Below are 13,796 nucleotides of genomic sequence, written 5' to 3'. Positions count from 1 at the left end.
GCAACCATACCTTCACTAAATTGACCACATCACTAACTACACCCATTCTATTGGTTCCAATCGGAAGTCCGAATTTCCTTCGGAATTTTGACTCGGAAGTCCGAGCAAACTCTCGGACTTCTGATTGAAGTCCAGTACTCAACAAATTGTATTGGATTCCAATCGGAAGTCCGAAATAAGCTTCGGGAGTCAGAGCGAACTTTCGGACGTCCGATTGGAGTCCAGTAGGAAACCAATTCTACTGGATTCCAATCGGAAGTCCGAGTGAACCCTCAGACTTCCGATTGAAATCCTGTAGGAAACCAATTCTACTGGACTCTAATCGGAAGTCCGAGGTTAGCTTCGAAAGTCCGAGCGAACCTTCGGACATCCGATTGGAGTCCAGTAGGAAACCAAATCTACTGGATTCCAATCGGAAGTCCGAGGTATCATTCGGAAGTCCGAATCAGAAGTTCGAATGGTCCTTCGGACTTCCAATTGGAGTCCATTAGCAAAACCAAGTCTACTGGACTCCATTCGGACTCCCGATTCGAACTTCTGAAGTACACGTTGGACTTCCGATTGGAATCCAGTAGACTTCATTTGCTACTGGACTCCGAACGGAAGTCCGAAGGATCGTCTGGACTTTCGAATGGGTTCGAGATAGTGGTTCCAAATACCAGAAAAGTGGTTCCAAACTAAAGGTTTTGTTATAGAGTGGGTTTTTGGATTTGGTCCTGGCTAGTGGCCTCTCCATCGATATTGCACTGTCCACTAGCCTTGAGCCAAAACACAGTACAGTAGGGCAAAAAGGTGGTTGTCAACTCCAAATTTTGAGTTATCAAAGGAAAAGAGTGGTTCTAGAATCAAAACTGTGGTTCTAGTATGAAAAATATAATTGTTGTTCCAAAGCATGTACACCCCCGGCCAAATAGTGAGTACAAGGTCTAATTACAAGTATCATGTGCAGTAGCCTTGATGCAAAAACAATGCGAGTTTGTCAAACGATGCAAGGTGAACATTTTGTACAAAAAAAAGCAACAACTCCATCCCTAAGCAAAAAATGGCGGTGCAAAGGACACCCCGGACCTTCAAAAAATGTTGCACCCATCAATTAACTATAACGGATTAAAAGTTCCAACCCATATCGACTGAGTAATAGTGGTATACATCTAGTGGTATCTCATACCTGTTTTGCATAGGTGCGGTAGGACCGATAGGAGCCATATTTAACTGACAATTTATGAGGAGCGGGTTTCTACACGTTCTTTTGTTATGTCCAGGTTCCCCACATGATTTGCACTTGTGATGTTCTCCAAATTGTAGCCCTCTTTCTATTAGTACTTTTTTGGGTCGTCCGGGCTGTCGTCTTGCTCGCGGTGGGAATAGTACTTGTAAATCATGGGAAGGCTTCGGCCATTGTGTTCGATCTAAAGTAGGATGAATCACTTCCTCATACGTACTCCGATATGTTGAAGCCAAAAACCAATCCTGGTAGTACTTATATCGATCCATCTTGTTTAATCCCATAGCTGCTATGGCATGTCCACACGGCAATCCCATCATTTGGAAAAGACCACACGTACACGTTTTCTTCTCTAAGTCCACACTATCTGTATGAGTTGACGAGAGCACCTCATATTCATTCCAACTACACACGCGGGGTATAAACTTACTGCCATACGAACATGATGTGTCTAACCACTTTTCTGCTCTATGAGTCAAATGTGTTTTCCATGTAGCCCGAGCTTTGTCTTGTACTTTCCATCTAGTGTGACCAACTAGAGCAGCAATCGGCAACTCCCTTGCTCCCTTCAATACGTTGTTGAAGCAGTTTGCTGCATTAGTTGTCAACACATTCCACCTGGCTCCTTTAAAATATACATTAGCCCAATTTTCTTTAGGAATCTCAGATATCAATTTCTCTGCTTTTTCATTCTTCGCTTTTATGAGTTCCATTGCCTCCTTATGGTCACTCTCCCTTAAGGCACATGCCGCTCTCGTGAATAGTTTACAACGTTTTTTACTCTTAAAGGTCTTCAACAGATTGGCATTGAGGTGATGAATACAGTAGCTATGGTATGATCTCGGTAATGCTTCAGCAACAGCTCTAGGCAAACCCTTCATCCGATCGGAGGAAATCGTAAATTCATTGTTGTTTTTATCTACTGGCATGACCCTCTGGCGGAGCAAAAGAAGAAACCATAGCCAACTATCATAGTTCTCATTCTCAACCACTGCATAAGCTAACATAAATAATCCACCATCATCATCTATAGTAGTTGCAGCCAATAAGATTCTTTTATACTTCTCTAGCAAATGTGTCCCATCAATTAGTATCAGGGGTCTAATTGTTCGACTGAACTCACGTATGCTGGGGCCGAATGACCAAAATAAACGACCAAATGCGTCATCTCCACTCCCCCATTGCTGCTGATTTCGGTATACACGCATAATGGTGCAAGGATTACATCTCTCCATCTCCTGAGCATATGCAGGAAGGATATGGTAAGAAGCCTCGGCATTTCCACACATAATTTCGTGTATAATGACCTTCGCATTGAAAGCCTTCGTATAGCTTATGGTTATACTCCACTTATCCTTGATATATGCTCTTATCAAACTAGGCTTCACGTCTCCTGGATGAGGAAATAACCCTGGGTAAGTTTCTGCTACCCAAGTTGTTGTGGCAAGGGGATGATCATTACCACTCATCGTACTTGAGCATGTATGCTCTGGCACAAACCTGTTCACCCTAACACAATCCAGGTAATTTGTCCCACTGATTCTGAAAGGACAACTTCGATTCTTGCATCTAACTGCATACTTTGTAGGGTTTGAGTCTATTGGGATGAATACAAAATGCCGTTCAATTGCATACTCCCTGACTTTATTCTTAAATACTTTTAAATTCGGGAAGATTCCCCCCACCTTCAACTCCTCAAGTCCTATACTCCCCACATTTAATTCATCAACAACCATTTCATCTACTTCCATCGGCTCCCTTGTATACGTATTACCGAATGGGTCGCTGATAATGTTATGTACACCATCCTGGTTGTAAGCCCAATGGTTTTTACCTTGGCATTCCCATCTTGTTTTGATGATTCCAATACACAAGTGATCATTTATCACTAATGTGTTTGTTTGTCTAAGTTGTAGATCTTGATAAAGTAAGATCAAGGATGCTTGGATTGAAGGCCAAGAAGCCCACATTGGACCACTAATTGGAAGGCCAAAGTCATCAAGCAAGAAGTCATGAAGACTTGAAGACATGAAGAAATTAATATTGAAGACCATTTCTTAATGTAATTGATCCAAACCTAGATTAGGTTTTTAGAGGCATAATTAAAGTAATCTCACACACCCTAAATAAACAAGTGATTGTATTTGTGGAGTTCCAACACCTTGGAACCCTCATAGCAATCCCATCTTGGTTGAGAACTGGAAGCCCAAAAACAGAATTGAATATCTGCTCTGCATAGGCTTCTCGGAACTCCGAGAGTTTTTCTCGGAACTCCGAGAATTATTCTCGGAACTCCGAGAAATGGTCCAGTAGACTTTTTTCAACTTCTGTGAGGCTTCTCGGAACTCCGAGAATTATTCTCGGAACTCCGAGAACACTCCAACGGTCTGAAAAAGAGCCGTTTGGAATTTTGCTGGAATTACCGTAATGCCACTGAACGGTCATATTTTGTTTTTCCTATAAATATGGGTGTTCTAAACATACAAACGATCAATCCTAACACTCTTAAACTTCATTTGAATACCCAAGAGTGAATCAAGCTTCAATTGTGCCTCTCATCACCAACTCTAGGATTTGGATCATAGGCTCTCAATTGTACATCTTTTGTAACCCTTGTGAAGGGATTTTTTAGTTCTTTCTTTCATCTTTCAAGATTTGTATTCGGGCGAGTATTCGGAGAAGCGGAGCCCTTTTTCTCCGTGGTGAGGATTGCCACCAAGGTTAAAGCAATTGTAATTGGCACCGATCTTCGCCAAGGTTAAGAAGATCAAATAGTGAAGCCATCAACGGGTTTGGTTGGTGGAGTGGAGTAGGCCTCGGGTTTGAGGACCGAACCACTTTAAATCTCGGGTGCACTCTTTCTATCTCTTTGCTCTTTCATTTGCATTGCACCATTAGATTTAACTTGTATGCTTAAAATATTGTTTTTGATCTCTTAATCGGTTTAAGTTTTTCAAATTGGTAAATTCTAGTTTTCTTAAACAACCGTATTCTCCCTCCTCATAGTTGCCATTTCTATTATAACTTGGGACCCCCTATATCGGATTTTCACTTGGTATCAGAGCCGTGGCTCTTAAAAGATTTTAAAATTTTTGTGAAAGTTATTTCAAAATCTAACTAGGGAAAGATTTTATTTGGCAACTTCTAATTGTGAAATGGCACACCAAATTGGAACCGGACTTCCGGAAGGCCATTCCACAACTAGACCTCCTTTCTTCAATGGGTCAAACTATGGACATTGGAAAACAAGGATGCGCATCTATCTTCTTTCGATAGATGTGGAACTTTGGTACATTGTTGAAAATGGATACAATGTACCTTCCAATCCTTTTGAAGAATGGAATATGGTAGAGAAAAGGCAAGCTAATTTGAACTACAAAGCAATAAATTCCTTGTTTTGTGCCTTAGCTACCGAGGAGTTTAATAGAGTTGCTCTTTTTGATTCCGCCAAGACTATTTGGGATACCCTTGCAACTACCCATGAGGGAACATCACAAGTCAAGGATTCCAAAATAAACTTGTTAAAGAGCAAGTATGAAATGTTTAGAATGAGTCCAAACGAGAGTATTTCGGAAATGTATACTCGTTTTTCTATTATTTCTAACGAACTAGCTAATCTTGGTAAATCTTATCCTAACGATGAGCTTGTGAGTAAGTTACTTAGGTCTCTTCCTCCCCATTGGGATCCAAAGGTGACCGCGATTCAAGAGTCAAAAAATCTCAAGACGCTAACCATAGAGGAGCTTGTAGGATCTCTCATCACCCATGAGATGCTCCTTACTAGCCGACAAGAGGAAAAGAAGCCAAAGGAGAAGGAGAGGGAATTTAGATCCCTAGCACTCAAGGCTTCCAAGGAAGACTCATCAAGTGAAGCGGATAGTGACGAAGAAGAAGCTTTACGAAGATTCAAGAGCTTGTGGAGAAAGAAGCATAAGAAAGATAAGAAAAAGAAAGAAGAAAGTGATGTTGATGGAGCCTTAAGATGCTTCAATTGCAAGAAGATAGGACACAAAAGACCGGATTGTCCACTTCTAAAATCAACTTCCTCTAAGTACAAGGGTAAGAAGGATTGGAAGAAGCATAAGGCTCTTGCCGCCGGTTGGGATGCGTTAAGCACATCGGGCAAAAGCTCAAGTGAAGGGGAAGAAAATAAAAAAGATGATCTTTGCTTCATGACATTCACCCATGAAGTTGAGGTAAACTCTAACCCCTCATATTCTTCATCTAGTAGTAAAAGTGATAGCATACCTTATGATGAATTATGTGAAACCTTGCATACCCAAATTTCCAAAAACAAAGTTCTTAAAAAATCCATTTTAAAGTTAGAAAAAGAACTTGAATTTTTGAAAAGTGATTTATCTTCTTCCATATCTCAAGAACAAGTTACACTTGAAAATCATAAACTTGAGATTAATACCCTTAAGGGTAGTTTGGATGAGAAAACTTGCCAACTTTTAAAATTTCAAAATATGGCAAGCTCCTCCAATTCTTATGAAGATGAAAGAAATGAGCTTTTAGTTCAAACATCCCATCTTCATAATGAAAATGAAAGACTTAGATTATGTTTACATGGATTTCTAAATGGAAATAAAATTATTGACATAATCCTAAGTAAAACTAGTCTTAGACCTCAACATGCTTATCATGATAGGACTAGTGTATCTAACCCTCTTGTTAGATGCCATTTTTGTGGAATGAATGGTCATTACCAATTCCAATGTGCATCCAAGAGTAGGGCTAGATGTGGGACCAAGAAATCTTGGGTTCCCAAAACCCCCATATGATGATATTCATATTGTGTAGATTAGGGGTTTTTGAACTTAAAATTGAATATATTTCATTTGTATGTTTTTTTTGATAACCCCTCTTGTATTGTAAAATTATTTTAACTAGGGGGAGTTAAAATTGAATTTTTCTTTGAAAAAGGGGGAGCTTTAAAATTCTAAAATTTAAACCCTTGTTTTTCTTACCCCTTCTTTTTGTTGATGACAAAGGGGGAGAAGAATCTAGAGTAAAGTCTCTAGTGTAAGAAAAATGTGAAAAGAGTATATGCTTTGATTTGTAAATCTCTTGTGCTTGTCATCATCAAAAAGGGGGAGATTGTAAGCCCAATGGTTTTTACCTTGGCATTCCCATCTTGTTTTGATGATTCCAATACACAAGTGATCATTTATCACTAATGTGTTTGTTTGTCTAAGTTGTAGATCTTGATAAAGTAAGATCAAGGATGCTTGGATTGAAGGCCAAGAAGCCCACATTGGACCACTAATTGGAAGGCTAAAGTCATCAAGCAAGAAGTCATGAAGACTTGAAGACATGAAGAAATTAATATTGAAGACCATTTCTTAATGTAATTGATCCAAACCTAGATTAGGTTTTTAGAGGCATAATTAAAGTAATCTCACACACCCTAAATAAACAAGTGATTGTATTTGTGGAGTTCCAACACCTTGGAACCCTCATAGCAATCCCATCTTGGTTGAGAACTGGAAGCCCAAAAACAGAATTGAATATCTGCTCTGCATAGGCTTCTCGGAACTCCGAGAGTTTTTCTCGGAACTCCGAGAATTATTCTCGGAACTCCGAGAAATGGTCCAGTAGACTTTTTTCAACTTCTGTGAGGCTTCTCGGAACTCCGAGAATTCTCGGAACTCCGAGAATTATTCTCGGAACTCCGAGAACACTCCAACGGTCTGAAAAAGAGCCGTTTGGAATTTTGCTGGAATTACCGTAATGCCACTGAACGGTCATATTTTGTTTTTCCTATAAATATGGGTGTTCTAAACATACAAACGATCAATCCTAACACTCTTAAACTTCATTTGAATACCCAAGAGTGAATCAAGCTTCAATTGTGCCTCTCATCACCAACTCTAGGATTTGGATCATAGGCTCTCAATTGTACATCTTTTGTAACCCTTGTGAAGGGATTTTTTAGTTCTTTCTTTCATCTTTCAAGATTTGTATTCGGGCGAGTATTCGGAGAAGCGGAGCCCTTTTTCTCCGTGGTGAGGATTGCCACCAAGGTTAAAGCAATTGTAATTGGCACCGATCTTCGCCAAGGTTAAGAAGATCAAATAGTGAAGCCATCAACGGGTTTGGTTGGTGGAGTGGAGTAGGCCTCGGGTTTGAGGACCGAACCACTTTAAATCTCGGGTGCACTCTTTCTATCTCTTTGCTCTTTCATTTGCATTGCACCATTAGATTTAACTTGTATGCTTAAAATATTGTTTTTGATCTCTTAATCGGTTTAAGTTTTTCAAATTGGTAAATTCTAGTTTTCTTAAACAACCGTATTCTCCCTCCTCATAGTTGCCATTTCTATTATAACTTGGGACCCCCTATATCGGATTTTCACTTGGTATCAGAGCCGTGGCTCTTAAAAGATTTTAAAATTTTTGTGAAAGTTATTTCAAAATCTAACTAGGGAAAGATTTTATTTGGCAACTTCTAATTGTGAAATGGCACACCAAATTGGAACCGGACTTCCGGAAGGCCATTCCACAACTAGACCTCCTTTCTTCAATGGGTCAAACTATGGACATTGGAAAACAAGGATGCGCATCTATCTTCTTTCGATAGATGTGGAACTTTGGTACATTGTTGAAAATGGATACAATGTACCTTCCAATCCTTTTGAAGAATGGAATATGGTAGAGAAAAGGCAAGCTAATTTGAACTACAAAGCAATAAATTCCTTGTTTTGTGCCTTAGCTACCGAGGAGTTTAATAGAGTTGCTCTTTTTGATTCCGCCAAGACTATTTGGGATACCCTTGCAACTACCCATGAGGGAACATCACAAGTCAAGGATTCCAAAATAAACTTGTTAAAGAGCAAGTATGAAATGTTTAGAATGAGTCCAAACGAGAGTATTTCGGAAATGTATACTCGTTTTTCTATTATTTCTAACGAACTAGCTAATCTTGGTAAATCTTATCCTAACGATGAGCTTGTGAGTAAGTTACTTAGGTCTCTTCCTCCCCATTGGGATCCAAAGGTGACCGCGATTCAAGAGTCAAAAAATCTCAAGACGCTAACCATAGAGGAGCTTGTAGGATCTCTCATCACCCATGAGATGCTCCTTACTAGCCGACAAGAGGAAAAGAAGCCAAAGGAGAAGGAGAGGGAATTTAGATCCCTAGCACTCAAGGCTTCCAAGGAAGACTCATCAAGTGAAGCGGATAGTGACGAAGAAGAAGCTTTACGAAGATTCAAGAGCTTGTGGAGAAAGAAGCATAAGAAAGATAAGAAAAAGAAAGAAGAAAGTGATGTTGATGGAGCCTTAAGATGCTTCAATTGCAAGAAGATAGGACACAAAAGACCGGATTGTCCACTTCTAAAATCAACTTCCTCTAAGTACAAGGGTAAGAAGGATTGGAAGAAGCATAAGGCTCTTGCCGCCGGTTGGGATGCGTTAAGCACATCGGGCAAAAGCTCAAGTGAAGGGGAAGAAAATAAAAAAGATGATCTTTGCTTCATGACATTCACCCATGAAGTTGAGGTAAACTCTAACCCATCATATTCTTCATCTAGTAGTAAAAGTGATAGCATACCTTATGATGAATTATGTGAAACCTTGCATACCCAAATTTCCAAAAACAAAGTTCTTAAAAAATTCATTTTAAAGTTAGAAAAAGAACTTGAATTTTTGAAAAGTGATTTATCTTCTTCCATATCTCAAGAACAAGTTACACTTGAAAATCATAAACTTGAGATTAATACCCTTAAGGGTAGTTTGGATGAGAAAACTTGCCAACTTTTAAAATTTCAAAATATGGCAAGCTCCTCCAATTCTTATGAAGATGAAAGAAATGAGCTTTTAGTTCAAACATCCCATCTTCATAATGAAAATGAAAGACTTAGATTATGTTTACATGGATTTCTAAATGGAAATAAAATTATTGACATAATCCTAAGTAAAACTAGTCTTAGACCTCAACATGCTTATCATGATAGGACTAGTGTATCTAACCCTCTTGTTAGATGCCATTTTTGTGGAATGAATGGTCATTACCAATTCCAATGTGCATCCAAGAGTAGGGCTAGATGTGGGACCAAGAAATCTTGGGTTCCCAAAACCCCCATATGATGATATTCATATTGTGTAGATTAGGGGTTTTTGAACTTAAAATTGAATATATTTCATTTGTATGTTTTTTTTGATAACCCCTCTTGTATTGTAAAATTATTTTAACTAGGGGGAGTTAAAATTGAATTTTTCTTTGAAAAAGGGGGAGCTTTAAAATTCTAAAATTTAAACCCTTGTTTTTCTTACCCCTTCTTTTTGTTGATGACAAAGGGGGAGAAGAATCTAGAGTAAAGTCTCTAGTGTAAGAAAAATGTGAAAAGAGTATATGCTTTGATTTGTAAATCTCTTGTGCTTGTCATCATCAAAAAGGGGGAGATTGTAAGCCCAATGGTTTTTACCTTGGCATTCCCATCTTGTTTTGATGATTCCAATACACAAGTGATCATTTATCACTAATGTGTTTGTTTGTCTAAGTTGTAGATCTTGATAAAGTAAGATCAAGGATGCTTGGATTGAAGGCCAAGAAGCCCACATTGGACCACTAATTGGAAGGCTAAAGTCATCAAGCAAGAAGTCATGAAGACTTGAAGACATGAAGAAATTAATATTGAAGACCATTTCTTAATGTAATTGATCCAAACCTAGATTAGGTTTTTAGAGGCATAATTAAAGTAATCTCACACACCCTAAATAAACAAGTGATTGTATTTGTGGAGTTCCAACACCTTGGAACCCTCATAGCAATCCCATCTTGGTTGAGAACTGGAAGCCCAAAAACAGAATTGAATATCTGCTCTGCATAGGCTTCTCGGAACTCCGAGAGTTTTTCTCGGAACTCCGAGAGTTTTTCTCGGAACTCCGAGAATTATTCTCGGAACTCCGAGAAATGGTCCAGTAGACTTTTTTCAACTTCTGTGAGGCTTCTCGGAACTCCGAGAATTCTCGGAACTCCGAGAATTATTCTCGGAACTCCGAGAACACTCCAACGGTCTGAAAAAGAGCCGTTTGGAATTTTGCTGGAATTACCGTAATGCCACTGAACGGTCATATTTTGTTTTTCCTATAAATATGGGTGTTCTAAACATACAAACGATCAATCCTAACACTCTTAAACTTCATTTGAATACCCAAGAGTGAATCAAGCTTCAATTGTGCCTCTCATCACCAACTCTAGGATTTGGATCATAGGCTCTCAATTGTACATCTTTTGTAACCCTTGTGAAGGGATTTTTTAGTTCTTTCTTTCATCTTTCAAGATTTGTATTCGGGCGAGTATTCGGAGAAGCGGAGCCCTTTTTCTCCGTGGTGAGGATTGCCACCAAGGTTAAAGCAATTGTAATTGGCACCGATCTTCGCCAAGGTTAAGAAGATCAAATAGTGAAGCCATCAACGGGTTTGGTTGGTGGAGTGGAGTAGGCCTCGGGTTTGAGGACCGAACCACTTTAAATCTCGGGTGCACTCTTTCTATCTCTTTGCTCTTTCATTTGCATTGCACCATTAGATTTAACTTGTATGCTTAAAATATTGTTTTTGATCTCTTAATCGGTTTAAGTTTTTCAAATTGGTAAATTCTAGTTTTCTTAAACAACCGTATTCTCCCTCCTCATAGTTGCCATTTCTATTATAACTTGGGACCCCCTATATCGGATTTTCACTTGGTATCAGAGCCGTGGCTCTTAAAAGATTTTAAAATTTTTGTGAAAGTTATTTCAAAATCTAACTAGGGAAAGATTTTATTTGGCAACTTCTAATTGTGAAATGGCACACCAAATTGGAACCGGACTTCCGGAAGGCCATTCCACAACTAGACCTCCTTTCTTCAATGGGTCAAACTATGGACATTGGAAAACAAGGATGCGCATCTATCTTCTTTCGATAGATGTGGAACTTTGGTACATTGTTGAAAATGGATACAATGTACCTTCCAATCCTTTTGAAGAATGGAATATGGTAGAGAAAAGGCAAGCTAATTTGAACTACAAAGCAATAAATTCCTTGTTTTGTGCCTTAGCTACCGAGGAGTTTAATAGAGTTGCTCTTTTTGATTCCGCCAAGACTATTTGGGATACCCTTGCAACTACCCATGAGGGAACATCACAAGTCAAGGATTCCAAAATAAACTTGTTAAAGAGCAAGTATGAAATGTTTAGAATGAGTCCAAACGAGAGTATTTCGGAAATGTATACTCGTTTTTCTATTATTTCTAACGAACTAGCTAATCTTGGTAAATCTTATCCTAACGATGAGCTTGTGAGTAAGTTACTTAGGTCTCTTCCTCCCCATTGGGATCCAAAGGTGACCGCGATTCAAGAGTCAAAAAATCTCAAGACGCTAACCATAGAGGAGCTTGTAGGATCTCTCATCACCCATGAGATGCTCCTTACTAGCCGACAAGAGGAAAAGAAGCCAAAGGAGAAGGAGAGGGAATTTAGATCCCTAGCACTCAAGGCTTCCAAGGAAGACTCATCAAGTGAAGCGGATAGTGACGAAGAAGAAGCTTTACGAAGATTCAAGAGCTTGTGGAGAAAGAAGCATAAGAAAGATAAGAAAAAGAAAGAAGAAAGTGATGTTGATGGAGCCTTAAGATGCTTCAATTGCAAGAAGATAGGACACAAAAGACCGGATTGTCCACTTCTAAAATCAACTTCCTCTAAGTACAAGGGTAAGAAGGATTGGAAGAAGCATAAGGCTCTTGCCGCCGGTTGGGATGCGTTAAGCACATCGGGCAAAAGCTCAAGTGAAGGGGAAGAAAATAAAAAAGATGATCTTTGCTTCATGACATTCACCCATGAAGTTGAGGTAAACTCTAACCCATCATATTCTTCATCTACTAGTAAAAGTGATAGCATACCTTATGATGAATTATGTGAAACCTTGCATACCCAAATTTCCAAAAACAAAGTTCTTAAAAAATCCATTTTAAAGTTAGAAAAAGAACTTGAATTTTTGAAAAGTGATTTATCTTCTTCCATATCTCAAGAACAAGTTACACTTGAAAATCATAAACTTGAGATTAATACCCTTAAGGGTAGTTTGGATGAGAAAACTTGCCAACTTTTAAAATTTCAAAATATGGCAAGCTCCTCCAATTCTTATGAAGATGAAAGAAATGAGCTTTTAGTTCAAACATCCCATCTTCATAATGAAAATGAAAGACTTAGATTATGTTTACATGGATTTCTAAATGGAAATAAAATTATTGACATAATCCTAAGTAAAACTAGTCTTAGACCTCAACATGCTTATCATGATAGGACTAGTGTATCTAACCCTCTTGTTAGATGCCATTTTTGTGGAATGAATGGTCATTACCAATTCCAATGTGCATCCAAGAGTAGGGCTAGATGTGGGACCAAGAAATCTTGGGTTCCCAAAACCCCCATATGATGATATTCATATTGTGTAGATTAGGGGTTTTTGAACTTAAAATTGAATATATTTCATTTGTATGTTTTTTTTGATAACCCCTCTTGTATTGTAAAATTATTTTAACTAGGGGGAGTTAAAATTGAATTTTTCTTTGAAAAAGGGGGAGCTTTAAAATTCTAAAATTTAAACCCTTGTTTTTCTTACCCCTTCTTTTTGTTGATGACAAAGGGGGAGAAGAATCTAGAGTAAAGTCTCTAGTGTAAGAAAAATGTGAAAAGAGTATATGCTTTGATTTGTAAATCTCTTGTGCTTGTCATCATCAAAAAGGGGGAGATTGTAAGCCCAATGGTTTTTACCTTGGCATTCCCATCTTGTTTTGATGATTCCAATACACAAGTGATCATTTATCACTAATGTGTTTGTTTGTCTAAGTTGTAGATCTTGATAAAGTAAGATCAAGGATGCTTGGATTGAAGGCCAAGAAGCCCACATTGGACCACTAATTGGAAGGCTAAAGTCATCAAGCAAGAAGTCATGAAGACTTGAAGACATGAAGAAATTAATATTGAAGACCATTTCTTAATGTAATTGATCCAAACCTAGATTAGGTTTTTAGAGGCATAATTAAAGTAATCTCACACACCCTAAATAAACAAGTGATTGTATTTGTGGAGTTCCAACACCTTGGAACCCTCATAGCAATCCCATCTTGGTTGAGAACTGGAAGCCCAAAAACAGAATTGAATATCTGCTCTGCATAGGCTTCTCGGAACTCCGAGAGTTTTTCTCGGAACTCCGAGAGTTTTTCTCGGAACTCCGAGAAATGGTCCAGTAGACTTTTTTCAACTTCTGTGAGGCTTCTCGGAACTCCGAGAATTCTCGGAACTCCGAGAATTATTCTCGGAACTCCGAGAACACTCCAACGGTCTGAAAAAGAGCCGTTTGGAATTTTGCTGGAATTACCGTAATGCCACTGAACGGTCATATTTTGTTTTTCCTATAAATATGGGTGTTCTAAACATACAAACGATCAATCCTAACACTCTTAAACTTCATTTGAATACCCAAGAGTGAATCAAGCTTCAATTGTGCCTCTCATCACCAACTCTAGGATTTGGATCATAGGCTCTCAATTGTACATCTTTTGTAACCCTTGTGAAGGGATTTTTTAG

The 13,796-nt window shown here is 38.6% G+C and overlaps 1 protein-coding gene across 1 annotated transcript; it reads right to left on the bottom strand.

The window, feature by feature from the left end:
• Positions 1-1,107: 1,107 nt before the first annotated feature.
• LOC143855973 (uncharacterized) lies at positions 1,108-2,976 on the bottom strand. Its single transcript, XM_077366015.1, has one exon. The coding sequence runs from the start codon at positions 2,974-2,976 to the stop codon at positions 1,108-1,110; it is 1,869 nt and encodes a 622-aa protein (XP_077222130.1).
• Positions 2,977-13,796: the final 10,820 nt, after the last annotated feature.

Source organism: Tasmannia lanceolata, unplaced genomic scaffold (assembly GCF_043159265.1).
Source record: "Tasmannia lanceolata isolate RefF3 unplaced genomic scaffold, GAP_Taslan_0.1 ptg000023l, whole genome shotgun sequence".
NCBI classification, from domain to species: Eukaryota; Viridiplantae; Streptophyta; class Magnoliopsida; order Canellales; family Winteraceae; genus Tasmannia; species Tasmannia lanceolata.
The sequence above is the reverse complement of the archived record's forward strand: the minus strand, read 5'-3'. Positions and strand labels throughout refer to the sequence as shown.